At 51.9% G+C, this 26,422-nt stretch overlaps 2 protein-coding genes across 4 annotated transcripts in view; one reads left to right on the top strand and one right to left on the bottom strand.

Annotated features, from left to right (window-relative positions):
- The window catches only part of col4a3 (collagen, type IV, alpha 3), a 37,482-nt gene extending 17,492 nt beyond the window's left edge, over window positions 1–19,990 (bottom strand). Inside the window, exons 1-28 of one of the 2 annotated variants that reach the window (XM_030108236.1) lie at window positions 19,751–19,990; window positions 19,574–19,710; window positions 14,900–14,956; window positions 13,618–13,707; window positions 13,181–13,225; window positions 13,039–13,083; window positions 12,889–12,951; window positions 9,929–9,982; window positions 9,816–9,842; window positions 9,464–9,538; window positions 9,320–9,382; window positions 9,193–9,228; window positions 8,836–8,889; window positions 8,618–8,692; window positions 8,283–8,327; window positions 8,131–8,193; window positions 7,986–8,030; window positions 7,850–7,903; window positions 7,734–7,775; window positions 6,218–6,299; window positions 5,760–5,795; window positions 4,896–5,060; window positions 4,729–4,821; window positions 3,244–3,339; window positions 3,054–3,124; window positions 1,644–1,832; window positions 1,252–1,420; window positions 1,084–1,176 (exon numbers count right to left, since the gene is read on the bottom strand). In XM_030108236.1, coding sequence (XP_029964096.1) covers window positions 1,084–1,176; window positions 1,252–1,420; window positions 1,644–1,832; window positions 3,054–3,124; window positions 3,244–3,339; window positions 4,729–4,821; window positions 4,896–5,060; window positions 5,760–5,795; window positions 6,218–6,299; window positions 7,734–7,775; window positions 7,850–7,903; window positions 7,986–8,030; window positions 8,131–8,193; window positions 8,283–8,327; window positions 8,618–8,692; window positions 8,836–8,889; window positions 9,193–9,228; window positions 9,320–9,382; window positions 9,464–9,538; window positions 9,816–9,842; window positions 9,929–9,982; window positions 12,889–12,951; window positions 13,039–13,083; window positions 13,181–13,225; window positions 13,618–13,707; window positions 14,900–14,956; window positions 19,574–19,654 — 2,008 coding nt within the window. In that variant the 5' untranslated portion in view covers window positions 19,655–19,710; window positions 19,751–19,990. Of the gene's footprint in view, window positions 1–1,083; window positions 1,177–1,251; window positions 1,421–1,643; window positions 1,833–3,053; window positions 3,125–3,243; window positions 3,340–4,728; window positions 4,822–4,895; window positions 5,061–5,759; window positions 5,796–6,217; window positions 6,300–7,733; window positions 7,776–7,849; window positions 7,904–7,985; window positions 8,031–8,130; window positions 8,194–8,282; window positions 8,328–8,617; window positions 8,693–8,835; window positions 8,890–9,192; window positions 9,229–9,319; window positions 9,383–9,463; window positions 9,539–9,815; window positions 9,843–9,928; window positions 9,983–12,888; window positions 12,952–13,038; window positions 13,084–13,180; window positions 13,226–13,617; window positions 13,708–14,899; window positions 14,957–19,573 lie in introns of both variants that reach the window. The other variant, XM_030108235.1, reaches the window with a different exon arrangement.
- Window positions 19,991–20,811: 821 nt separating this feature from the next.
- Window positions 20,812–26,422, top strand: part of col4a4 (collagen, type IV, alpha 4) — a 31,196-nt gene continuing 25,585 nt past the window's right edge. The window contains exons 1-3 of one of the 2 annotated variants that reach the window (XM_030108234.1): window positions 20,812–20,875; window positions 21,540–21,678; window positions 21,750–21,792. In XM_030108234.1, coding sequence (XP_029964094.1) covers window positions 21,638–21,678; window positions 21,750–21,792 — 84 coding nt within the window. In that variant the 5' untranslated portion in view covers window positions 20,812–20,875; window positions 21,540–21,637. Of the gene's footprint in view, window positions 20,876–21,150; window positions 21,679–21,749; window positions 21,793–26,422 lie in introns of those variants that run through there. The other variant, XM_030108233.1, reaches the window with a different exon arrangement.

The following is a 26,422-nucleotide window of genomic DNA, read 5'->3' as shown; positions in this document are numbered from 1 at the left end:
GGACAATATCCTGGATACAAGTTGGTCAAATGAGCTTCCTCCGTAGGGTGGCTGGGCGCACCGGTAGAGAAAGGGGGAGGGGCTACATCATCAGGAGGAGGAGCTACATCACCAGGGGGAGGAGCTACATCACCAGGAGGAGGAGCTACATCACCAGAGGGAGGAGATACATCACCAGGAGGAGGAGCTACATCACCAGGGGGAGGAGCTATGTCACCAGGGGGAGGAGCTACATCACCAGGGGGGGGAGCTATGTCACCAAGGGGAGGAGCTACGTCACCAGGGAGGAGCTGTTGCTCCTCCTCATGGGGAGGAGCCAGCTGAGGAGGCTCAGCTCCTCTTTAGGATGGAACCTCCCTGGCGACGAGTTCCAGGTATGTCCCACCAGGAGAGACCCCGGGGAAGACCTCGGACACACTGGACAGACTGGGTCTCTCGGCTGGCCTTGGGAACGCCTTGGGATCCTCCCGGAGGAGCTGGAGGAAGTGTCTGGGCATCCCTGCTGAGAGTCCCACCCCCCAGACCCAGTCCAGGATCAGGATGTAGAGACAGGGTTTCCAGGCTGATCACTGACTGGTTCTTCTGATTTTCACCTGTTTCCACTTAGTTAGCTAACAGCAGCTGAGTTAGCGTTGTTAGCTAGCAGCAGCTGAGTAAGCGTTGTTAGCTAGCAGCAGCTGAGTAAGCGTTGTTAGCTAGCAGCAGCTGAGTAAGCGTTGTTAGCTAGCAGCAGCTGAGTTAGCGTTGTTAGCTAGCAGCAGCTGAGTTAGCGTTGTTAGCTAACAGCAGCTGAGTAAGCGTTGTTAGCTAGCAGCAGCTGAGTTAGCGTTGTTAGCTAGCAGCAGCTGGGTTAGCGTTGTTAGCTAGCAGCAGCTGGGTTAGCGTTGTTAGCTAGCAGCAGCTGAGCAAGCGTTGTTAACTAGCAGCAGCTGAGTTAGCGTTGTTAGCTAGCAGCAGCTGAGTTAGCGTTGTTAGCTAGCAGCAGCTGAGTAAGCGTTGTTAGCTAGGAGCAGCTGAGTTAGCGTTGTTAGCTAGCAGCAGCTGAGTTAGCGTTAGCTAGCAGCAGCTGGGTTAGCGTCTCACCTTCAGGTCCAGGATTTCCAGAGACACCTTTGGCTCCCTTTTGTCCTGGATCACCTGGGTAGGTGCTCACTTCACCGGCTGACCCCTTTTCACCTGAAACAGATAGACCCTCCATCAGCTCCAGACCTGAACCTCCACTCACCCTCTCAGATCCAGACAGGACCCTACCAGGTGCTCCAGGCGCTCCCGGCTCTCCTAGAAAGCCCATGTTTCCCTTGGGTCCTGCGGGCCCCGGTGCCCCGATCCCAGGAGGCCCTGCAGGACCTGACTGTCCGACCAGTCCTCTGGGACCCGCTGCTCCAGGTGCGCCCTTGTCCCCTTTCTGCCCTGGGGGTCCCTGATGAAACAAAATGAAGGCAAAATGTCAGGATTCTCACAATAAAGTCAAATCCCCCCAAACACAATCCTAGAACCCAGCCTGGCCCCCCAGCCTGAGCCCTCCAGGCTGGCCCTCCAGCCTGGCCCCCCAGCCTGGCCCCCCAGCCTGAGCCCTCCAGCCTGGCCCTCCAGCCTGGCCCCCCCCAGCAGGGCCCCTCTGGGACCATAAAGACAACACTCACCGGGTTTCCCTTCTGTCCCGGGACACCTCTGAGTCCTGGTCTTCCTGGAGGTGCGTTTGTCCCCTGGCCTCCCTCTGGTCCCGGTGGTCCCGCGGCGCCGTCCTCCCCTTTCTGCCCGACTCTCTGCATGATGCCTGGATCACCTGGGGGCCCCGGGGGTCCTGGGGGACCGGGGATGCCAAAGGAGCCCTGGAGGTAAAATTAGACCAAGACCTTGTTGACGTTGTATTTTCAGTCCCCACCCGGGTCCAGACACCCCCGACCCGCAGCAGGTACACAACCACACACTCCTGGGCAGCAACCGAGGTTAGAACTACCGGACTACATATGGAAAGCCAAAGGAGTCACAATTCGCCACTAATCCAACGCGTCTGATCCTTAAGACGCCGTAAAAAACGTCCGTTTTTAAATAAAACGCAGTAAAATACGCGCGTTTTATCGTCCAAATGCCCGTCATTTACGCGCGTTTGCTGAAGGCTGTAGAATGCCGTGAAAAAAACCCATTTTTCAATAAAACAGGCGTAAAATACGTGCGTTTTAAACAAGCAAGATGCGTGGTTTTTATGGCGTTTAACGAGATGTTAATGAGCTCCGCCCTCTCAAAAACACAGCCAATAAGTTCAATGTTTCTGAAGCCAATCAGCAGAGAGCAAAACAATGGATGGAAAACAATGGATCCCAGAGACTTGCCTGCTCTTCTGTGTTATCGTAGCCTGTAATGTGTTGCTGGAGGAAATGACTAAAATTCAGAGGATTCAAATATCGATCTGCACAAAATAAGTATAATCACCGTGGCTGAATTCGTTGTGCTCTCTGCTGATTGGCTCCAGAAACCTTGAACTTATTGGCTGTGTTTTTCTGAGGGCAGAGCTCATTAACATCTCGTTAAACGCTGTAAAAAACGTGCGTCTTGCTTGTTTAAAACGCGTGTATTTTCGCCCGTTTTATTGAAAAACAGGTGTTTTTTTACGGCGTCTTAAGGATCAGGCGTGTTGGAGTTGTGGAGAATTGTGACTCCTTTGGCTTTCCATATCTCAGCAACACCCGCATGGCGAGCGTCCCTAGACCACACAGTCGACACGCCCAGCACCCCACCAGAGCCAAGGGGCCCCGGTGACCCGGCCCTGACGGGTGGACAGGCGTCGGTTCTACAGGTCAGACGTCGGTTCTACAGGTCATGAGAGGAGAACGGGACAGATCCGCCAAGACGCCTGTGAGGGTCAGAATTCCTGCTAGGTGGTGACTGAATGAATTCTTATTCCAAACCGTGTGAATGTAAGTAAGAGATGTTCTGGTGAAAAGCCACACTGGCTCCAGACTGAGGGAAGAGTTTGAGACCAAAGCTGACTGAAGGTCGGATCCAGATGAGAGTTTGAACCTTTGAGGAATCTGAGGGAGAGAGGAACTCACCGGAGAACCCGGAGTTCCTCGCATCCCTTTGACCCCTTTGTGACCTTTAAGTCCTGGAAACCCGATGGGACCTGGAACCAGAATGCAGATGGACTTCATTTAGGACAATGAGGAAACAAGATTTTTCAGAGACATCTGGATGGTTGACGAAAACTCTTTGGAGATCATCAGAAACCCGCGCAGCTCTCACCTGGTGGCCCCATTTCACCAGGCTCTCCGGGTTTTCCTGGAGGTCCAGGGGAGTCCCCAAAAGGCGGGCAGACAAAACAGGTGTTCCCCTTCTCACCTGTCAATCAATCAGTCAATCAATCAGACTACCGGAATGTTCAGTGACCCCTGGACAGATGTGGTCGGTGACCCATTCCCATGGACACGGAGTCCAAGTGCTTCAAGCTGTTGTGTTTTAGTGGCTCCAGGCCCCGTTGCCATAGAAACGGACACCCAAAGCACTACAAAAATGTTGTGTTTTCACTTGTAGAAAATGTTTTGTGAACAGGCTCAAATCTGAGGTTGCATGAAAAAGCACGGGGCCCATTTCAGGCTCGGAGCCACGTTTGAAAGTGAAGAAGGGCTGCGTCCGATCCAGACTCTCAGGAAGTTGTGCGCTCACAAAATCGAAGATGTTTTTCTCCCAGTCTAAACAACGATCCAATCATGAACGTGAAAACAATGAGGTCAGAAATTTCATGGTTTACAAAAGGAGCTTGTATTTGTCACAGACTGCTAATAACTGTCTCCTGCTTCACTCTGTAGAGTCAAAAAAAAAAAAAGCTGAATTACGAAACACCTGACGACAGCATCCTGGAGTAATAAATAATTAGAACTCTGTATTGCCAACAATTTATGACCATTTCAATGTTGTGAATGATCGCTGTTCCTTAGAAATTACCATATAGAAGCGCTGACTGTGAGTGTTTACAAATGTTTGACCAGTCCTCTGCTCTGAAAAGAGCGGGACTGTGACTTTGGACCCTGAACGCCTCACAACTGAGCGACTGTTAGCTGCAGCGGCTTCACTCCTGAGAGCAACATGATGATCACTGAACAACAAGATGAAGACAAAACAACAACAGAACAGTAAACAGCCACGCTAAACCAGAAATCAAACCTACCAGAACAATGCTTCCCTCGTTCTCTCCAAGCCGCCGCTACGCCGCTCAGATGCTTCCTCTCAGAACTGAACTGTCCGTCAGGAACAACTTTTCCTGTTCTATCCGAGACGCTCAGCTTTTAAATCTTCTTTCCACCGTCTCAGAAGTTGAGCTGCGATGCGTCGACTGATGGTGGAGCACGAATGAATCACTCAAATCCAGCTAGTTTGCCGGTGGCTAACAGCTAAGCTAACAGCTGATTGAGACACTGGTGGCCTCCAGCAGCAGGATGCTTTACAAAGTGTCCCTGAAGGCAGCAGGAGCTGCAGGTTGTTCTCTGAATCAGAGGGTTCCAGGGGTTTCACAGCTAATGAAGGTTTAGGAGGAGCTGGTACTAACAGGTTAATGGGTGGAGTCACTGCCTCCGTGAAGCAGGAGCCTCAGATTCTCTAAATCATCTGGCGGGCCAGATATTGCTGTTCGCAGGCCACTTTTGGCCCGCAGGCTGCCAGTTGCCGACCGCTGGTCTACACGAAGCCTGTCCAGTCTTCGTTTAGATGTCCTCTGGTCTGTGGTTCTCTCACCTGTCCGTCCGTCCTCCCCTCGGGCCCCTGGGAGCCCCTTCATTCCCTTCGACCCTTTTGCTCCTGTAGGTCCGGCTCCGCCTGCCTGGAAAACTGGCGCCAAAAATCAAACCCGGGTCAGTCACATTTTCTCCATCTGAGATGATCAGTGTAGTACAGAGTATCACCTGGGATCCCGGGATCTCCTGGTTCTCCTTCAGGTCCAGGAATCCCAGGGAAGCCGGTCTGTCCCGGGGGCCCGATGAGAAGAGGCCCCGGCTCTCCTGGATCACCTTTGGCTCCGGGGAAACCAGGTGGTCCCCGGGGACCTGGTGTATCCGGAGATCCAACACCTGGAGAAATGAGAGTTTAGTGTACAGCTACAGAAAAACCCCCAGTATTTATTTATTTATTTATTTATTTATTTATTTATTTATTTATTCATTTATTTGATAGGGACAGTGCACATTAATAAACATCTGCATTGTCAGACAATAACAGGTGAAAATATGCCGGATTATAGCCACAAGGCTAATTTACATCCATATGTATGACAACAACAGTATGACTACAGTCTGATAACAGTCCAACAACAGTCCAGCATCAGCCCAATAACAGTCCTGCGACAGTTCAGACACAGTCTGACAACAGTCAGAAGACATTCAGACAACAGTCTAGTATCAGTCTGGTAAACCATTACAGTCAAGTAATCATTTTCAGTTAATGTGGAGGTCCCCCTCGAAAACGAGATGGCTTATCTCAAAGGGCAATGCCTCTGTTAGAAATGTAAAAAAAAAAATATTAATAATAATAAAAAAAAATAACAGTCAGAAAACAGTCCAACAACAGGCAGGTAATGGTTCAACAACACTCAAGTAACAGTCAGACAACAGTTAAGTATTAGTTTAATAGCAGTCAAACAACAGTTTGATAACAGTCAGGAAATGGTCAGACAACCACCTGACAACAGTCAAGTAACAGTCTGACAACAGTCAAACAATAGTCCATTAACAGTTCGGTAGTTGTCGGATAACAGTCCTTTCACGGTGTACCTGGTGGACCCTGCAGTCCTGGAAAACCGATGATTCCTGAAAAAGAGGGAAAGACTTCAGAACCAAACGATCCGATGGCAAAGTGACACGTCGACGGTTAACGTGATTACAACAGGAGAACACTGGGAGAACACTGGGAGAACACTGGGAGAAGACTGAAAGAACTGGTTTTGAGAAGAATTTTCAAGCAGTGAGACTGATCCAGATCAAACCTGCCTGGCACTGTGAGTGTGCTGTGTACCTCTGACCTTCAGGTGGCGCTGTTACAGCACAGTCTTACTGTGGGAATGTTACTTGGTGGTGTAACTGGGTGGAGAAATGTCAGGCGGTGTCAACAGGATGAAATGTTGCACCGAGCTGCTGTTGGCTGAACCTTTGAGGCTTGTTGGTTTTGGTGTTCACAGCTGTTCTACAGGTAGCAGGACCACAAACAGAGAACTTGGCTCCTGGGCCCAAACCTTGCTGTCCAGGGGTTCCGGGGGGCCCGGGGGGCCCGGGTTCGCCACGCCGGCCCTTCACAAGTATGTCGTTCCGGAGCGTCTGATGGAAACAGAAGAATGTCAGATGGTTCTGCTTGAGATTATGGACCAGGCCTTGCTTACATTTTTACTCCAGAAAGCGTCACAACTCGGGCTGGGCACGTTTACGCTTTATTAACGCGTTAACGCACTGCTTCCTTAACGCAGACAAATATTTTCATCAGGCATTAATGCCCTCCTCGTCCCCCCTCCCCTCCCCACACACACACACACACACACACACACACACACACACACACACACGCGCAGTCTTGTATTTCTATCCTTGTGGGGACCGTCCATTGACTCCCATTCATGTCTAGCCCCTAACCCTGACCCTTACCCTAACCCTAACCCACACCACAACAAAGCCTAACCCTAAAGAAATGTTTTTGCACTTTTACTTTTTTCAGTAACAACAACATGGTCAAGAAAACACTGTTTCTCCTACTTAGGACCGGAAAAAGGTCCCCACAAGGCACGTCGTTCCACATTTTTGCTATCCTTGTGGGGACATTTGGCCCCGACAAGGATAGAAATACAAGAACACACACACACACACACACACACACACACACACACATTGCGCTCCAGCTGAGCGTCAAGAAAACACACACAGCTGCGGCGCTTTCTGCGGTGAAACACGGTCCATTCCTCATTATTTGCCATAATGACCTAGGCCGAATTATCAGAAAAATCACGAGGTATAAGACATAAACTGGAATGAGGAGCGCAAATATGACAAAAACCCGCTGGGCCTCTTCAGGCGCTGAAAACACGCAAAATAAATGTAAATTTCCCTTCAACACACAATCTGGCTTCATGAGGCACAATTCGGCTTGACTGAATGTATCCTGCCTTCTCTGTCTGTGGGTCAGAAGTTTTAAGAAGTGTGCGCCCATAAAAAACTTCGCTTTTCATCTGCTCTGCTTTTGCTGGTGTGTGTGTGTGTGTGTGTGTGTGTGTGTTGGGGGGGGCGGGGGCGGCAATCTTGGTAAAGACTTGATATTTTAAGTTATTATAAATCATATTTGATGAATTGTAAAATTATTATTGTAAAATTATACTTCTTGCAAAATTCTTTCAAAAAAAAAAGTCCCCGGCTGGGGGCAGGGCGATCATTACAGAGTACTTTTGAATTCATTATTGTATTTTGCGCATAATGTGATTAATCGTGATTAATCGCAGAAAAATTATGCAATTAATCACAATTAAGAAATGTAATCGTTGCCCAGCACTAGTCACAACTAGAAAAAGGATGGAGTGTCAGGAGAACGCGGACCGGGAGCCGCGACCTGCAGCGTTTCTAGAAGGGGTCGCCCGTCTGCACGGCGACAAAGCTCCATCGTTTTCAGCATCGTTTTATAAACAAGTCCCCAAAACAAAACGAAGGCTTTGTGTTTTCACTTGAAATCGATGTAAAGGCGTGAAGGAGGCCCGGTGTGACGACACTCACCTCTCCTGGAGCTCCTGGAGGACCTGGGTCACCCGGATCCCCCTGAACACACACAGAGTCAGCGGAACCTGAGCAGCGACGGAGGCAGAACAGCCGGAACACTGTGGAGGACTCACCCTGGCTCCGTCGATGCCCGGCGGGCCCAGGTAACCACGGTCACCGGGGTCTCCCTGCAGAGGAGCACAGCTGGGGTTTTGAACCGTCACTTTGAGTTCCATTCTGAGCTCTTATTGTGAAAAGACCTGAGCGTACCGGCTGTCCCAGCTCCCCGGGTAATCCGCCCTTCCCCGGCTTCCCCTGAAACACAGACAGCAGACCTTCAGACCTTCAGGGACCCTTCAGAGACCCTTAAGGGACTCTTCAGGGACAGACGGACCCTGAAGAGCTTCCCCCTCACCAGAGATCCAGCCTCGCCTGGGTCTCCCTTCTGTCCTTTAGCGCCCGGTTTTCCAGGTATGCCCTGATGAGGAAAACAAACGCACCCATCAGTCTGACGAAGGTTAAAGAAAATGAATGCCTGGTTGACGACTGACGGACGGCTTGACTCACAGGGTTCCCGAGACATCCCTTCAGGCCGGGAAGACCGGGTTCTCCCTGGAGGAGACAAACAGTCAGCTGGTGGAACCTGGACCGTCAGCTGATCGGCCAGATGGACGACTGGCCAACCTTTATTTTGAAGAGTCTAATGGACGTATGGTCAGCCTTTATTTTGAAGAGTCTAATGGACGGATGGTCAGCCTTTATTTTGAAGGGTCTAATGGATGATCAGCCATTATTTTGAAGAGTCTAATAGATGGACGGTCAGTCTTTATTTTGAAGGGTCAGGTGGTTGGACGGTCAGTTGTCTTTCAGTCAGTGGATCAGACAGACGCACGGAGTCCAACCTTCAGCTCCTTTGGTCCTTCAGCGTAGAGTTTGATTCCTTTCTGACCCGGGATCCCCGGAGGTCCTCGATCACCCTGACAACCAAACAGAGCTGATGGTGATGGGGGTGGTGGGGGTGGTGGAGGTGGTGGAGGTGGGGGTGGTGGAGGTGGGGGTGGTGGATTACACAGATATCTGAATGTCTTTGGATGGTGTCGTCATTTTAGAGTGAGCTCACCTTCTGTCCTCGAGGACCCGGGACCACTATCACTGGACTGGGGCCTTCCTGACCCTGAAACATGAACCCAAAGTCCAGAAGGACCAGAATCACAAGATCTGACAGGAAGTGAGTCTGTCAGCTGTCTGGGGAGTTTGACACTTTTCCATGAGGAAAATGCTGATCGACCAAAGACTTATAAACATAAAGACATTTTGAGGGACACTGTCTCGTAGAAGGACGGCCTCAGAGACCAGCCCCGCCCACTCCACATGTGGATCGTGGAGTGGGCGGGGCCACGATCATGAATATCAACAGGGTGTTCTTCTGGTGACTTTCACAAACACACATCAACACATCGACCAGCTCCACACCGACCTTCTCCCCCTGTAACCCCGGCAACCCCGGCCGCCCCTGAAAGACATGAAAGACAGCCGGCGGCGGGTCAGCGTCCGGACGCACCGTCCCTCGCTCCGGTTATATAAAGTTTACAGTTCCAGCTTACAGGGAGTCCAGCAGGTCCTGTTGGTCCCATCTGACCGGGATCTCCTGGATTCCCTTCCAGGCCCTGAAGTCCAGAGGACAACAGATCCGTCTCAGAAAGACCCGAACCGAGGGAAGACACCCGGTCCGGCTGTTCAAGCCATACCTTTTCTCCAGCTGGTCCTGGAGGTCCTGTGGCTCCTTTCACCTCCGTATTGGGGGCGAGGACGACGGCGTCCCCCTGGAGCCAGAGACAAAGCATCTGAGACGGACTCTGGAGGACCAAACTGTCTCAGACTGACTCTGGAGGACCAAACTGTCTCAGACTGACTCTGGAGGACCAAACTGTCTCAGGCTGTCTCTAAAGGACCAGACTGTCTCAGACTGTCTCTAAAGGACCAAACTGTCTCAGGCTGACTCTCGAGGACCAAACTGTCTCAGACTGACTCTGGAGGACCAAACTGTCTCAGGTTGACTCTGGAGGACCAAACTGTCTCAGGCTGCATGCGGAGCCCCACCTGTGGTCCGGGCGGCCCCTGGATCCCCTGAAACACACGGATATTCTCACTTTCAGTTTATTCCCTCCACATCAAAGTGCAGTGATGGAGAAGTGAAACAGGAAGTCGCTCACCAGCAGGCCGGCAGGTCCGGGAGGCCCAGGGAATCCTGGGTAACCAACGTCCCCCTGAAATACCAACAAACATCCTGGTCTTACTTGTTTTGATAAAGATAGAAGAAAAATGCCAAAGGGTGTGAAAGCAGAACACTTCAGTTTTGTTTATATGAAACTCTTTTAATTTATTTTTATCTTATTTATTATTTTAATTCAAGTTTTTATTTTATGTTTTATTCATTGTATGGTTTTACTTTTTGTGTTTTGCCTTTATTTTATTGTTCTATGCAGCACTTAAAAAATTTAAAACTTTAAAAAATTGCTTTATAAATAAAGTGGATTGGATTGGATTGAAACTTCACTCACTTCTGAACGCATTTGAAGATTTTGAATTGAATTCTCCTCAGTTTCACGGACTCAGGTTACAAGACGCCACATGCATCTTTACCATGAAAGAAAGTCAACTTAGCTGACCCCCTTGAATACATGTCTTCTCTGCAGTAACCTCATCTGATTCCCAGGTACCTTTAAAGAGCAACTCTGTTTTTTTGACACCTGGACCTTATTTCTAGGTGTGTGCATGCTCATATACTCACTCAGACAAACATGGTGCAGCACGGAGTCCTTCAGAAGTTATTTAGATCCAACCGATTTAGCGGGGGCCACGGCAAGGGAGCTTCAGCGCGGGACAAAATCCCTGCAAAATCGCTCATTTCGGCTATATTTCTTCATCCATCGCCAGTGTTATCATAAAGTGGGAACGTTGCGGAGCTGCTCTCACCAGCAGAAAGGGACTCTGAGTCGGCCTCGGCTGTCACGGTGCCCGGGTTTCTGACTCGCCTGCAGGCTGCGTAGCTCCGGTGCCCAGCGGAGGCGCACTGCGTACGAGCTTTGGGGCACTCCTGGAAGCCTCTCCTCACCGAGAGTCTCTGGAGGTCTCCAAGCCAGGCGAGGAGTGCTGTGCGCGGGCCGCGGGGCATGCGCACGGCCGTGGCGCGGCTGACGGGAGAGGCTCCAGCATCCGAGCTAATTGTGGCTAAGTTTGCACGGTGTCAGAAAAGAACCAAGCACAGCAGATCCCATCAGAGCAGAGCAGAGCTTTGAGCATCCAACCCTGGACCGAAAGGCAACCCGGGGCCACCACGGGGGCCCCCCGCCTGGCATGGCGCCCGGGCGTCTGACTCGCCGGGAGGAGTTCCGGTGCCCAGCGGAGGCGCACTGCGTGCGGGCTCCAACGTTCCCATCCGAGCTAATTGTGGCTAAGTTAGCGAAAACTGTCAGCTGACCCACCTGAAGACGGTAGACGAGCCGACTTTACGATAACACTGGCAATGGATGAAGAAATATAGCCGAAATGAGCGATTTTGCAGAGATTATGTCCCGCGTTGAAGCTCCCTTGCCGTGGCCCCCACTAAATCGGTTGGATCTAAATAACTTCTGAAGGACTCCGAGCTGCACCATGTTTGTCTGAGTGAGTATATGAGCATGCACACACCTAGAAATAAGGTTCAGGAGTCAAAAAACCGGAGTTGCCCTTTAATCACACCGGGAGCGGCGGACCGTTACCATACAGGAGCGGCGGGCCGTTATCGTTACCGCACGGGAAGCGGTGGGCCGTTACCGTAACCGTACGGGAGTGGTGGGCCATTACCATTACCGTACGGGAGCGGCGAGGGGTTACTGTTACCATACGGGAGCGGTGGGCCTTTCGCATTACAGTACGGGAGTGGTGGATCGTTACCGTACGGGAACGGCGGGCGGTTACTGTTACCATACGGGAGCGGTGGGCCGTTACCGTAACCGTACGGGAGCAGTGGGCCGTTACCGTAACCGTACGGTAGTGGTGGGCCGTTACCGTTACTGTACGGGAGCGGTGGGCCGTTACCGTAACTTTACGGGAGCAGAGGGCCGTTACCATTATCGTACGGGAGTGGTGCACATTTACCGTTACCGTACTGGAGCGACAGGCGGTTACCATAACCGTACGGGAGCGGTGGGCCATTACAGTAACCGTAAGGGAGCGGTGGGCCGTTACAGTAACCGTAAGGGAGTGGCGGGCCATTACCATTACCGTACAGGAGCGGTGGTCGGTTACTGTTACCATACAGGAGAGGCGGGCCATTACGTTACCGTATGGGAGCGGCGGGCCGTTACAGTAACCGTAAGGGAGCGGTGGGCCATTACCGTACAGGAGGGGTGGGCCGTTTCTGCTACCGTACGGGAGTGGAGGGCCTTTATTGTATATGAGTGGTGAGCTGTTACTGAGTCACTGCTCCTGCTCAGGACCTGCATCTGTTAGCGGCGCGATTCAAACCTGTGGACTTCCAATCTGGTGTTCAACCTGAGGCTCTCGAGCCACAGGAGGGCCTTCACTTCCTCCATGACGCTTTTGGTAAATCATTCTCTTTGATTTCCAAATGTGGCCGAATCTCCAGGACAACAACAGTAAAACGGTGAAAACAGTCAGGATAAGAGGAACGGACCAGCACAGGACCAGGCTGGCAAAAGTACTCAGAAAATAAATGATACAGGAAAGAAACAGCATAAGTAACAATACTAAAGTTGTTCGTTCTGCTTTTGTTTCTCAGGTAATGAAAAACCAGGAAAAAATAAGAAAAAAATGGGAAAGTGTAATAAAAAAAGAAAAAGACAAAACAGTTCTAACCATCAGGAAAATCACACTAAAGCAGCTAAAACAGTCAAAAAAAAAATAAAACAGGGAATGACTCAAGTGGGAACATTCATGCAAGAAAAAACAAGAGGAAAGTTGATGAAGGTGGACCTGGTCCGGGGTCAGGGTTCAAGCTGTGAGCGGTTTGCTGAGTCATGGAAACGTGGAGGCAGGGCCAGAAGAGGGGAAATGAGGCGATTCTACGTTGATGACACACATTTACACCTCCAGACATCCCTCACGTTTCACTGCCTCAGATTCCCCTTCAAACCTCAGCTAGCACCCTAAACAGGAAGTAGGAGATCACCTTTGTCCCATTGCATCCTGGGAAACCTGGTGGGCCGATTGATCCTTCATGTCCTGGAAGTCCCTGATTAAAAAAAACAAAAACATGACAGTGGGAGATGCGCACACACACACACACACACACACGCACACACGCACACACACACATTACCGGCAGTCCTGGAGGTCCTGGGAAACCTGATTTTCCGGGGAGACCCTGCAGGATCACAGAAAAGTACACTTCAGTGGATTCCATCCTTCAGCCAGACATCAAACCTTCATCCTCTTCGTCATTGTCATCATCTTCACGCTACCCGAGAGCCTTTCAGTCCTGAACTCCCAGCATCCCCTTGGTCACCCTGAGCAGGAAACAGAAACAGGAAGTCATTCAGCGGTCCGGTGGGTCTGGACCCTGCTGGTCCTCTGGATCAGCTCGGTCAAAGGTGAACGTCAAGTCATTTACACTTAAAAATCTTTATTTGCACATCTGTATTTTTTTTATATAAGACTCTATTCTAGAATTGCTAAAACCACTAAAATTACTTTTAAAATAATTCAACTGATAAAATTGCTAAAAAAAAAACAAAAAAAAAAACCATAAATCGATGCCGTCAGATTGTAAGGAGGAGGATCTGGGCCTCACAGAACCCTCTCCATCCACAACGGTTTGGCACATGGGCAGGAAGAGATGGGAATCAAACCAGCAACCGCCACACCGACCCACTGCACACACTGGGAGAATGGTTGTTACCTTTTCTCCAGGTGGTCCCTGATGGCCTTCGTTGCCAGGGTAACCGACGACTCCTGGAAGGCCGCTGTATCCGGGGAAACCGGGTTCACCCTGCAGAGCGCACACACACACACACACACACACACGCAGCAGGTGAGCTGGACCACAGGGGGCAGCACTGAGCTGGACTCCGTGTCCCTCCAGCTGCTGCCTTCAGGGGCCGCAGATGAAAGCGGGACGTTTGATGCTCAGCGGAGAGGAACCGGCCTTTCTTCCTCCTGACGAACACACCTGAGATCAGACGGCGCTCACCTGGGTGGTCCGAGCCGCGGCCAATCAGGGAGCAGGAGACGCACAAAGACACACCTGAACCGGAGAGCGGCGCAGAAAGGTGGACCGGGATGGGGACAGATAACCATCCGCCTCATTCAGAGAGAACCAAAACACACACGGTCCACGTCAGGTCCACCCAGACCCAGAGACAGACACAGCCCAGATCCCAGTCAGGTCCACCCAGACCCTCATCACAGAGCTGTCCAGTCACCACAGGGGGGCAGCACTCAGTAACAGAGGACTCGGTACAGGTCTGAATGTGTTTCAGGTGAGTAAAAGTAAAAATGAGCTGAAGGAAAAAGTTTCTCTTCAACAGATGAAGGACGAGGAACACGTCTCTGCTCTGGAACCACGATCAGGTTTATAAACCAGCTTCAAGCTCGTTCAACCCAAGTCCAAACACCAGTACAAAGACCAGAACAACACCAAAAACTGGTCCCAAAACATTTCAGGAACCAGTTTAAACTAGTTCAGGAACCCGTTTAAAACCAGTTCAGAAACCAGAAGAACCGGTCGTGGTGAATTCAGTCTGAATGCTGAGAAAACTCCAGAAGACATTCAGTAGCAACTTCAATTAATCAAACCTGAAGGTGAGTCTGGTTCTGACTGAACTTATCCAGGACCGAGTCTGAGGAACCCAGATACCGGTCCAGGTCTGAGGTTTAAGGTCTCAGTGGGACCTTGTCTGTCCGCAGTGGCAGAGCTTCCTGAACCTTCTGTCAGATGTGAGACATGAAGATGGACCTTTGTGTTTGACAGTCCTGGTCCAGTCCAGTCCAGAACCAGGAGGCCTGATCCAGAACCTTCTGCTCTTCAGGCGAACAGAACCAAAGGGAAGAGCAGCCAAGGTCTGAAGACCAATCAGTGGACCAGAGAGAAGAACCGACCTCTGCAGCAGGTAACTGAGTCCAGGATCTGGACCAGGACCAGGACCAGGACCAGGACCACCTACAGGTCCACATCTCCTCACCTTCTGTCCTTTGACGCCGTGGCAGTGACACAGAGACTTCCCGCTGCAGTGACAAATCTGAGGAGACAAAAGAAGACAAGGCTTTACATCCTCACCACAACCAGAACCAGAACCAGAACCAGATCATGCAGCCTGGATCAACAGAAACTACAACCAAAACCAGATCCAGAACAAGGGCTAGAACCAGGACCAAACCAGTAACTCTTACTAGATCTGAGAAGACCCTGGGTTTCACCAGGGACTAGTTCGTGCTGAATAGTTTTAGACGAGCTGTTGAACTTTGTGCCTGTTCCTCCATTCGTCTTTCAGAGACAGTTCAGAGTTCTGGATTTAGAGGAGCGTAGACGGTGGACAGCGGATGATGGATGGTGGACAGTGGACGGTTTGGATCATTTTGGGAGATTTTAGACTAGTAGTTCTGTGTGCAGAGGCCCGTTTCCATGGCAACTTGATGACAACCATGTAGTTACCACATTGATCCAGTAGGTGGTGCTGAGAGCGACACACTCTGCAGAACACAGCATATGGACTGAAGGCCATGTCGGACAGTTCTCCTGGCATTCCTCCGGTGGTCCTCCTCTGGTCCTCCTCCGGTCCTCCTCTGGTTCCTCCTCTAGTCCTCCTCTGGTTCCTCCTCTGGTTCCTCCTCTGGTCCTCCTCTGGTCCTCCTCTGGTCCTCCTCCGGTCCTCCTCTGGTTCCTCCTCTAGTCCTCCTCTGATCCTCCTCTGGTCCTCCTCTGGTTTCTCCTCTGGTTCCTCCTCTGGTTCCTCCTCTGGTCCTCCTCTGATCCTCCTATGGTCATCCTCCGGTCCTCCTCTGGTTCCTCCTCTGGTCCTCCTCTGGTCCTCCTCTGGTTCCCCTCTGGTCCTCCTCTGGTTCCTCCTCTGGTCCTCCTCTGGTTCCTCCTCTGGTCCTCCTCTGGTCCTCCTCTGGTCCTCCTCTGGTTCCTCCTCTGGTCCTCCTCTGGTTCTCCTCTGGTCCTCCTCTGGTCCTCCTCTGGTTCTCCTCTGGTCCTCCTCTGGTCCTCCTCTGGTTCTCCTCTGGTTCTCCTCTGGTTCCTCCTCTGGTTCTCCTCTGGTTCCTCCTCTGGTCCTCCTCTGGTTCCCCTCTGGTCCTCCTCTGGTTCCTCCTCTGGTCCTCCTCTGGTCCTCCTCTGGTTCTCCTCTGATTCCTCCTCTGGTTCTCCTCTGGTTCCTCCTCTGGTTCCTCCTCTGGTCCTCCTCTGGTTCCTCCTCTGGTTCCTCCTCTGGTCCTCCTCTGGTCCTCCTCTGGTTCCTCCTCTGGTTCCTCCTCTGGTCCTCCTCTGGTTCCTCCTCTGGTTCCTCCTCTGGTTCCTCCTCTGGTCCTCCTCTGGTCCTCCTCTGGTTCCTCCTCTGGTTCTCCTCTGGTTCCTCCTCTGGTTCCTCCTCTGGTTCTCCTCTGGTCCTCCTCTGGTTCCTCCTCTGGTTCCTCCTCTGGTTCCTCCTCTGGTCCTCCTCTGGTCCTCCTCTGGGTCTCCTCTGGTTCCTCCTCTGGTTCTCCTCTGGTCCTCCTCTGGTTCCTCCTCTGGTTCTCCTCTGGTCCTCCTCTGGTTCCTCCTCTGATTCCTCCTCTGGTTCCTCCTCTGGTCCTCCTCTGGTTCCTCCTCTGGTTCTCCTCTGGTTCCTCCTCTGGTTCTCCTCTGGTTCCTCCTCTGGTTCTCCTCTGGTCCTCCTCTGGTTCTCCTCTGGTTCTCCTCTGGTCCTCCTCTGGTTCCTCCTCTGGTTCTCCTCTGGTCCTCATCTGGTCCTCCTCTGGTTCCTCCTCTGGTTCTCCTCTGGTTCCTCCTCTGGTTCTCCTCTGGTTCCTCCTCTGGTTCTCCTCTGGTCCTCCTCTGGTTCTCCTCTGGTTCTCCTCTGGTCCTCCTCTGGTTCCTCCTCTGGTTCCTCCTCTGGTCCTCCTCTGGTCCTCCTCTGGTTCCTCCTCTGGTTCTCCTCTGGTTCCTCCTCTGGTTGTCCTCTGGTTCCTCCTCTGGTTCTCCTCTGGTTCTCCTCTGGTTCTCCTCTGGTTCCTCTTCTGGTTCTCCTCTGGTCCTCCTCTGGTTCCTCCTCTGGTTCCTCCTCTGGTCCTCCTCTGGTTCTCCTCTGGTTCCTCCTCTGGTTCTCCTCTGGTTCCTCCTCTGGTTCTCCTCTGGTTCTCCTCTGGTTCCTCCTCTGGTCCTCCTCTGGTTCTCCTCTGGTTCCTCCTCTGGTTCTCCTCTGGTTCCTCCTCTGGTTCTCCTCTGGTCCTCCTCTGGTTCTCCTCTGGTTCCTCCTCTGGTTCTCCTCTGGTTCCTCCTCTGGTTCTCCTCTGGTTCCTCCTCTGGTTCTCCTCTGGTCCTCCTCTGGTCCTCCTCTGGTCCTCCTCTGGTTCTCCTCTGGTTCCTCCTCTGGTCCTCCTCTGGTTCCTCCTCTGGTTCTCCTCTGGTCCTCCGCTGGTTCTCCTCTGGTCCTCCTCTGGTTCTCCTCTGGTTCCTCCTCTGGTCCTCCTCTGGTTCCTCCTCTGGTTCCTCCTCTGGTCCTCCTCTGGTTCTCCTCTGGTCCTCCTCTGGTTCCTCCTCCGGTTCCTCCTCTGGTCCTCCTCTGGTTCTCCTCTGGTCCTCCTCTGGTTCTCCTCTGGTTCCTCCTCTGGTCCTCCTCCGGTTCCTCCTCTGGTCCTCCTCTGGTTCTCCTCTGGTTCCTCCTCTGGTCCTGCTCCGGTTCCTCCTCTGGTTCCTCCTCTGCTCCTCCTCCGGTTCCTCCTCTGGTTCCTCCTCTGGTCCTCCTCTGGTTCTCCTCTGGTTCTCCTCTGGTCCTCCTCTGGTCCTCCTCTGGTTCCTCCTCTGGTTCTCCTCTGGTTCCTCCTCTGGTCCTCCTCTGGTCCTCCTCTGGTTCCTCCTCTGGTTCTCCTCTGGTTCCTCCTCCGGTTCCTCCTCTGGTTCTCCTCTGGTCCTCCTCTGGTCCTCCTCTGGTTCCTCCTCCGGTTCCTCCTCTGGTTCCTGTCCCGTCTTGCATATCTGCCCTGGGATCGGGTCTTTTATCAGTCAGTCATGTTTTTTGGAGCTGAAACCCAAACAGAGACTGTGTCCTGCAGCTGCTACTGTGCAGCGATAAGAGCCGCCGCTCCGGCACGCCTGTCTGCATTCCTGACGCTGTCCACCAGGGGACCACCAGGGGACACAGGGGACGACCAGGGGACACAGGGGACGACCAGGGGACACAGGGGACGACCAGGAGACACAGGGGACGACCAGGACACGACCAGGAGACACAGGGGACAACCAGGAGATGACCAGGAGACACAGGGGACGAGGCAAGGAGACGCAGAGAAGACAAGATAACCAGGGGAAGCCTCAACATGTCCCGCTCGCTATCTGCACACTGTGTGGAAACATGGCCGACCCTCATGACCTCCTTACACCTCCGTGCGTGCATGTGTGTGTGTGTGTGTGTGTGTGTGTGTGTGTGTGTGTGTGTGTGTGCATGTGTGTGTGTGTGTGTGTGTGTTTGTTCTGCCATCAGATGAGGACAATAGGCTGTAATAACAGCCTGAGTCTGTCTGTCTGTCTCTCTGTCTCTCAGCCTCGTTTTCTGCTCTCAACCAACAAACTTGAACTCAACAGTTTGAATAAATAAACTTCAAATAAAATATCTTTATTTGAAGAAAATGCAACTGAACAAATTTTAACTAAACAAACTTTAAATAATCAAACTTTAATTGAACGAACGTTGAATAAACAAGGTTTGAATAAAGAATGTAACCCTGAACCCTGAGCCTCCGTCCTCCTGGAGGAATGTTCCGCCGCTAACCGCCCGGTTCTGTCTGCGTTCTGGGAATCTGTTAGTTTTGACATCCTGAGCTTCGTTTTGGGAACTCGGCGACCCCATGGTTCCCAACCTAAGGTCTGGGACCCTGTTTGTGGTGCAGCAGAATCCACCGAAAGCAGTTGAGCTACGATGATTATCGCGTGGCGACATGATGAGTTCATGCTGCTGGTTTGTTCGTTACCAGTTTAATGACTGTTTCCAGCCGGAGATCCTCCGAAGCAGCACAACTCTGACTGAGAACATCGCAGAGCTGGACGGCGGCTGAGAAACACCTTTTCAATAGAAAACCCGAGAGAACAAACCCTGGAGGAGAGATGGAGCCAGCTGTTGAAAGAGCTCGGTGCCAGACGACCAGCAGACCGCCCGGCCGGTGTTCTGGATTAACTGGTTCCCGTGTTAACGAGTGACGGATTCCTGAAAACACATGCTGGAAGCAGCAGATGTTAAAGTAAGACTCACTAAAGACTCTAAACTTATACATTTACTGTAACTTTAGAAAATCTACGTTCGCTAGAATGACGACAAGTTTCAGTCGGTTTTCAAAATGTGCTGGTCACAAGTTAACACGGACACCAGTTAATTCAGATCATCAGCAACACTCCAACACTCTGATCAATAAAATTACTTTTAAAGATTCTGACAGTTTTGGAAATTCACATTTTAAAAGCAGAAAAGACAGTGAGCAGGAGTTGTTCTGCAGGGAACCCAGTGCTGAGCCGTGAGGGACTCCCAGTCTGTCTCCATGGCAACGCGCGCCCGCGCATGCACGCACAGAGTGATGAACCTGTCTGAGCCATTCAATACTGACTGATTATTCTTTATCAGAAACAATAAAAGTTACACTTCTGTCACCGGGGCGCGCACACTCACCTTCTCAGCGCGCGCCGGGCCGGTGGAGTAAAGCACGAGCAACAGGACCAGCAGCAGCCGGGCGGGGGGGAGAGGCTCCATCCGGGTGGGGGTCCACACCGGGCGGACCCGGAGCAGAGCGCAGAGACCCGGAGGAGCGCGCGCAGACCGGGATTGGAGCGGGCAGACCCGGTGAGAAGCGCACAGACCCGGAGGAGCGCGCAGACCCGCAGAAGAGCGCACAGACCGGGACTGGAGCGCACAGACCCGGGGAGGGGGGCTCTCTGCCGGGACGGCCTCTCCCGCTCTGCTGGAGCCGGTTCGGGGGGGTTCGGGTCGGGTCGGTCCAGCAGCGGCTCCCTGCAGTAGATTTGACTCTCGGACTCAGCAGCCCGGTGCGGGATGGAGACTCCGGCCAGAAAGATCAAATCAGCAACACTGAGCAGAGAACCCAGAGTCCCACCTTCAAAATAAGAGCACAAACCTCTTCCTGTCTGTTTGTCAAGGAACTTTAAAGATTCAAAACATTAAAACACATCGAGACACGTTAAAATGCATTGAAAAAGCTTCACTGAGTCAATAAATGTCAATGAAACTTTTTAAAAGAAAGATTTTTTATTCTATTTTTCGCTTCAATCTCAAATCAAACATAATTTCATTGGTAAATTGATTTAAACTGTTTCAATTAGTGTTGGAATCAAAACCATCTGGACCAGAACCGGGTTAAGACCAAGACCTGGAAAACACAGTCTGGAGATCTGTGTTGGTCTGGAGAACTACAACGCCAAATTTACTGATTGAACCCAGATTATCCTGGTTTAACCGGCTTTAAACCTTCAGACGCTGAACCCCAAACTGCTCCGAACGGACGAGCTGAGCTCAGCAGGCAAAAAGAACTGAAACAGTTCCCTGGTTTATGGTTTGAGGCGGGTTTATCCCGGTTTGAGGCTGTTTGTCCCGGTTTGAGGCTGTTTATCCCGGTTTGAGGCTGTTTATCCTGGTTTGAGGCTGTTTATCCCGGTTTGAGGCTGTTTATCCTGGTCAGAAGCTGGTTTCATGTGACTTCTGAAGGCTAACTCATTGACTCATGTCGCTCTGATTCATTTTTGGCCAATAATAATTCAGTTTTTCTTATTTTCAAACCGACCTTGGCTGGACGGCGCTTTTCACTGCTACTTTTATTTTCAACCCCGCCCCGGAAGCTCCCGCAGGTGCGTGACGCCGCGTGACGTGCTCTGTCGCGGGGCTCTGCGCGCCTGCACTTCGCTCTCCGTTCCCCCGACATGAAGAGCGCGTGAGGCTGCGGAGCGACCACACGAGCAGGTAAAGCGCACCTTTCCGTCCCTTTGATCCCCGCCGCCGACCACCTCTATTGACCCGTTACTGCGTTACTCAGGAGTAACGGGACGCCGCTGCGGGCGCGAGACGCAGGAGCAAGTGCAGAACAGTTGAAGTTCTGGCTTTAAGTTCTAGATTTGATGTCTGACTGGAGTTTGGCTGCCGGCTGAGGCAAAACCTGCTGCTGCTTCTCGTTCATCTGCATTTATGTTTTATTCACAGGATTAAAACTCCGAAGTTCGTTTAAATCTGCTAAAAAAAAAAATAAAAAAAAAAAAAAGAGCTGAAGATCGTGTTTTTTTCTATTTGTTTTAACTTTCTGGGTTTTCGGACCTTTTGGAGAAGGCTGCGGGTCTGTGACGTCACAGTGAACAGCCAATCAGAGACCAGCGGAGAAACGAACCGTCAGTCATCCGTCCATCCTTCACCACGGTGCCTTTGGTGTGAAATTGATTTATAGGAGCGGGGCTGAGGGGGTGCAGCAGCGGGTGGCTTTCTGCCTCACTTTAAGAGATTCCGGGTTCAAGCCCGGGCCTCTGTGTGGAGTTTGCATGTTGTGCCTGAGCACACAGATCCAGGTTTGGATGGAAGGATGGATGGATGGATGGATGGGCATCTTCATTTCTGTCCCTTCACATTGTCCCCGCAGGACGACCGCCAGCGCCGGAGCGTCCTCATTGGCTGAGAGCGGCTGGGAGGCGGAGTCAGAGCAGACGCAGACGTGGTGGGCGGGACTCCGGGGGTGGCATGGCGTCTGGCCCCTCCCCCCTCAGACTCACCTGGCTGTGGTAAGTGAAGGCATCGCCGTGCTGCTTTCGTGTGTCCTGGGAAATTGAAGCACCTGACTGTGGCTCCGCAGGTGGATGCTGGTGGTGCTGAGCGCTCCTCCGTCCGTCCTCACGGTGAGTCCACACCTCCAAACACAACCCGGCTTCACACACGTCCACTCAGACCGCTCAGAGAGCAGAGCACAACCGCTGAGAGGCAAGGCAGGAATAGAACCAGGCGGCACAGGAGCTAGTTATGGAGGCCCGGTTCACCTGTAGACCACCTGCTGCTCTGTAGGTCCAGATCCTCCGCAAAAACCCAACAGTGTGAGTCTTGTCCATTTATGAGGGACAAGATGACATCAAATTATTATGGAGAGGAGAGCAGACCCATGGTTTCCAATCTGTGATCCCGGACCCTCACTCTGCCCTTCTGAAGGCGAGCCAGACCCCATCTGTCCCCCTCAAGGGGTTCCAGACCGAATTGAACCCCGTCTGTCCAACAGAGGGGGTCCTGGACCGAATCGGACCCTGTCCATCCTCCCCCCGTCAGGGTCCCAGACTGAATTGGACCCTATCCATCCTCTCCCCTAGGGGGTCCCGGACTGAATCGAACCCTGTCTGTCCTCCCCCTAGGGGTTCCTGGACCTAGCCGGATTCTGTCTGTCCCCCTCTGAGGTTAAAGGTCAGATCCACATTCAGTGAGTCAGAGCTGGGAAGCTGTCCGGAGCTTGTGGCTGTTGGGGGGAGCAGGAGCATCAACATGTCCTCACATCCACGTGTCTTTATGTCCAGCAGTCATTGTGTCCTCATGTCCATGTGTCTCCTTCTCTATGTGTCCTTGTGTCTATTTGTCCCTCATGTTGAGAAACACTGGAGGGAAGGAGGAGGAGAGAGGATGGAGGAGGATGAGGACTGATAGAGGGAGGATGAGGATGGAGGAGGGATGGAGGGATGATGGAGGAGGACTGATAGAGGGAGGATGAGGATGGAGGAGGGATGACGGAGGGCGGATGGCGGCGGACCGGGAGCGCCGGCAGACCCTCGGAACGGAGCGGCGGCAGCAGCAGATGAAGCGATAGCCGCATTCCGCCCGCCGCGCCGCTGATAACCTGGTTTACACAACGCCGGAGGAATGTGGCGCTACAAAAACAGCACTGCCTGCTGGGAAACGCTCCGTCTGGGGCCCGGCCAGCAAAGACAACACGGCGGCTACATCAACAGTGCGGCGGCTGTGGGATCTGCGCCGGGGTCACATGGCTCGCTCCGGCCGCTGACCGCCGCCACAAAAGTTGGGACGCTGTGTAAGGTGTCAATATGAGACGAGAACGTTCCAGAGGCGGCATTTCAACCGAAAACAGTCCTGAGCTGCGGCCGATCCGCCGATAGCCGCTGACACTCCGTCACCGAACGGCAGAACAACAGGTTAATGAGGTCAAAGGTCAATGAGGTGACCAGGGATAAAGAGCCTCCTGCAGAACTTGCCAGCGGTGAGGAGAGGGAGCTTTCCACTGCATGGAATCAACAACAAAACCATCGTCTGGGAACACCTCCGAGAACCATCGTCTGGGAACACCTCCGAGAACCATCGTCTCTGAACACCTCCGAGAACCATCGTCTGGGAACACCTCCGAGAACCATCGTCTCTGAACACCTCCGAGAACCATCGTCTGGGAACACCTCCGAGAACCATCGTCTCTGAACACCTCCGAGAACCATCGTCTGGGAACACCTCCGAGAACCATCGTCTGGGAACACCTCCGAGAACCATCGTCTCTGAACACCTCCGAGAACCATCGTCTGGGAACACCCCTCAGAACCATCATGGTGAAATAGTTGGACAACTTCTCAGTCAACCTTTTCAGTAACATCGGTGAGTCTCCACCGCTGAGAAAGACAGATGGACCATAAGAGGACAAAAGACGTCCTCGTCTCCTGCAGTGGTGACAGAGGACAGAGGATTTCCTGGACTCCCTCTTTTCTCTGCACCACAACAAACTGGTTACAGACGCAGAACCATCGTCTTGACGGAAAAGTCTGGTTGAAGCTTCACACACCGGAGTCAAACTTCAGGAAACTTTTAGGAGAAACTGATGAACAGGTCAGCACATTCAGACCTGGATGGGTCCTGGATGGTTCTTGGTTGGTTCTTGGATGGTACCTGAATGGTACCTGGATGGTTCCTGAATGGTACCTGGATGGTACCTGAATGGTACCTGGATGGTTCCTGGTTGGTTCCTGGATGGTTCCTGGTTAGTTCCTGGATGGTTGCTGGATGGTTCCTGGTTGGTACCTGGATGGTTCCTGGTTGGTTCCTGGATGGTTCCTGGATGGTTCCTGGTTGGTTCTTGGTTGGTTCTTGGATGGTTCCTGGTTGGTTCCTGGATGGTTGCTGGATGGTTCCTGGTTGGTACCTGGATGGTTCCTGGTTGGTTCCTGGATGGTTCCTGGATGGTTGCTGGATGGTTCCTGGATGGTTCCTGGTTGGTTCCTGGATGGTTCCTGGTTGGTTCCTGGATGGTTCCTGGTTGGTTCTTGGTTGGTTCTTGGATGGTTCCTGGTTGGTTCCTGGATGGTTCCTGGATGGTTCCTGGTTGGTTCATGGATGGTACCTGGTTGGTACCTGGTTGGTTCCTGCATGGTTCCTGGATGGTTCCTGGATGGTTCCTGGTTGGTTCCTGGTTGGTACCTGGTTGGTTCCTGGATGGTTTCTGGATGGTTCCTGGTTGGTTCTTGGATGGTTCCTGGATGGTTCCTGGTTGGTTCCTGGTTGGTTCCTGGATGGTTCCTGGATGGTTCCTGGTTGATTCATGGATGGTACCTGGTTGGTACCTGGTTGGTTCCTGGATGGTTCCTGGATGGTTCCTGGTTGGTTCCTGAATGGTTCTTGGATGGTTCCTTGTTGGTTCCTGGTTGGTTCCTGGATGGTTCCTGGTTGGTTCCTGGTTGGTTCCTGGATGGTTCCTTTTTGGTTCCTGGATGGTTCCTGGATGGTACCTGGTTGGTTCCTGGATGGTTCCTGGATGGTTCCTGGTTGGTTCCTGGATGGTTCCTGGTTGGTACCTGGTTGGTTCCTGGATGGTTCCTGGATGGTTCCTGGATGGTTCCTGGTTGGTTCCTGGTTGGTTCATGGATGGTACCTGGTTGGTTCCTGGATGGTTCCTGGATGGTTCCTGGTTGGTTCATGGATGATTCCTGGATGGTTCCTGGTTGGTTCCTGGATGGTTCCTGGTTGGTTCATGGATGGTATCTGGTTGGTTCCTGGATGGTTCCTGGATGGTTCCTGGTTGGTTCCTGGTTGGTTCCTGGATGGTCTCATTCAAAACAACTGAGAAATGAGTCACTGAAAACTTAACTTTTTCAAAACCTCTCACAAGGTGGAGCTTCTCTAAAAGCTCCGTCTCCATGGAAACAGGGGAAAACTAGAATGTGTCACTCAGAAAGCGCAGACCTCCGCCGCAGCTCAAATCAGTCACCAACAATCATATATATATAATCACACAACATTGTGATCGGGTTGCGGTGCCTCTCTCTGTCACCCTGTCGCCCTCTCTCCCTGTGTGTGTGTGTTTATCTGAAAAGGAAAACCGAAAAGCAGCATAATTAATTTTACTTCATTTTAATTGACTGGATTCTCTCGTATTTTCCGTTTCCGACTTCCTGTGTGGTGCGATCTGCTCGGTCCAGCTTTACAACTGGCGGTGCACGGCGCGCGGCTCGCGGAGAAAATAGAGAGGAGCGGAGCGGCCGCGGTCCACGGCGCGAGCCGCTACGCATGTGGCGCTGTCCCGCACCTCTTGTATGAAGCGTCAGATAGGTTAACAGTTGCGCCGATCTGACAGTCGGTGCGCGGCGCTTCTCACTTCCGCGTTGAAAGCGGCGCGTCTTGTGTGAACCAGGCATTTGTCGCCCCCTGTCGGCGGGCCTGCCCAACCATGTGAAAGACTCCCTATCTCTCAATGACAAAGAATCATTTAAAAAATTCCTGGATCCAGACAGTGATCCGGATCATCACCAAAATTGAATCAATTCTAAGTTAGCCCAAGACTCACCTTTCCACAAAGTTTCATTGCAATCCGTCCATTACTTTTTCCGGGATCTTGCTAACAAACCAACCAACCAACCAACCAACAAACCGACATTATTACATAACCTCCTGGCAGAGGTAAATAAGAGAGTTGAAAGCGTACCCCAGAGCTGCAGCAGTGAAGCTGTTTTCCACAGCGTGGGGCAAGGTGCGTGTCTGAGTTTTCCACAGTGTACCTGAACGTCTCGTACAGGAGTGTGAACGTGATGAAGATCGCAGCTCCTCGCTGTGATTGTCACTGACAACATCTGATAACAGTCCGTCTGTCTGCTTCCTGGGCCGTTATCAGCCTCCGCACGCTGTTTACATTCCTCACTGTCTCAACATGGACGTGTGTGTGTGTGTGTGTGTGTGTGTGTGTGTGTGTGTGTGTGTGTGTGTGTGTGTGTGTGTGTTTCTGCTGTCTGAAGCTGAGTGGGGCTGCAGGTAGACAGCTGTGTTACAGCAGCAGGTGAGTTACGGGTTTTATCACAGGATATTGCTGAACACTGAGCAAATACAAAACACAAACACAGAAACTGCATCAGAGTGAACAATGCATTTCCTGCTGTAATTAAAATAAAATAAAATTAAATAAAATGATCCCCCTTCGAGGTAGACTATACTGTATAATAAAGCTGGGCGATATATCGAATTAATTCGATTAATTCGATTTTATTTTTTCAATCAATTTGAAAA

This window comes from Salarias fasciatus, chromosome 14 (genome assembly GCF_902148845.1).
Source record: "Salarias fasciatus chromosome 14, fSalaFa1.1, whole genome shotgun sequence".
NCBI classification, from domain to species: domain Eukaryota; kingdom Metazoa; phylum Chordata; class Actinopteri; order Blenniiformes; family Blenniidae; genus Salarias; species Salarias fasciatus.
This window is presented reverse-complemented; position numbering and strand designations above follow the sequence as displayed.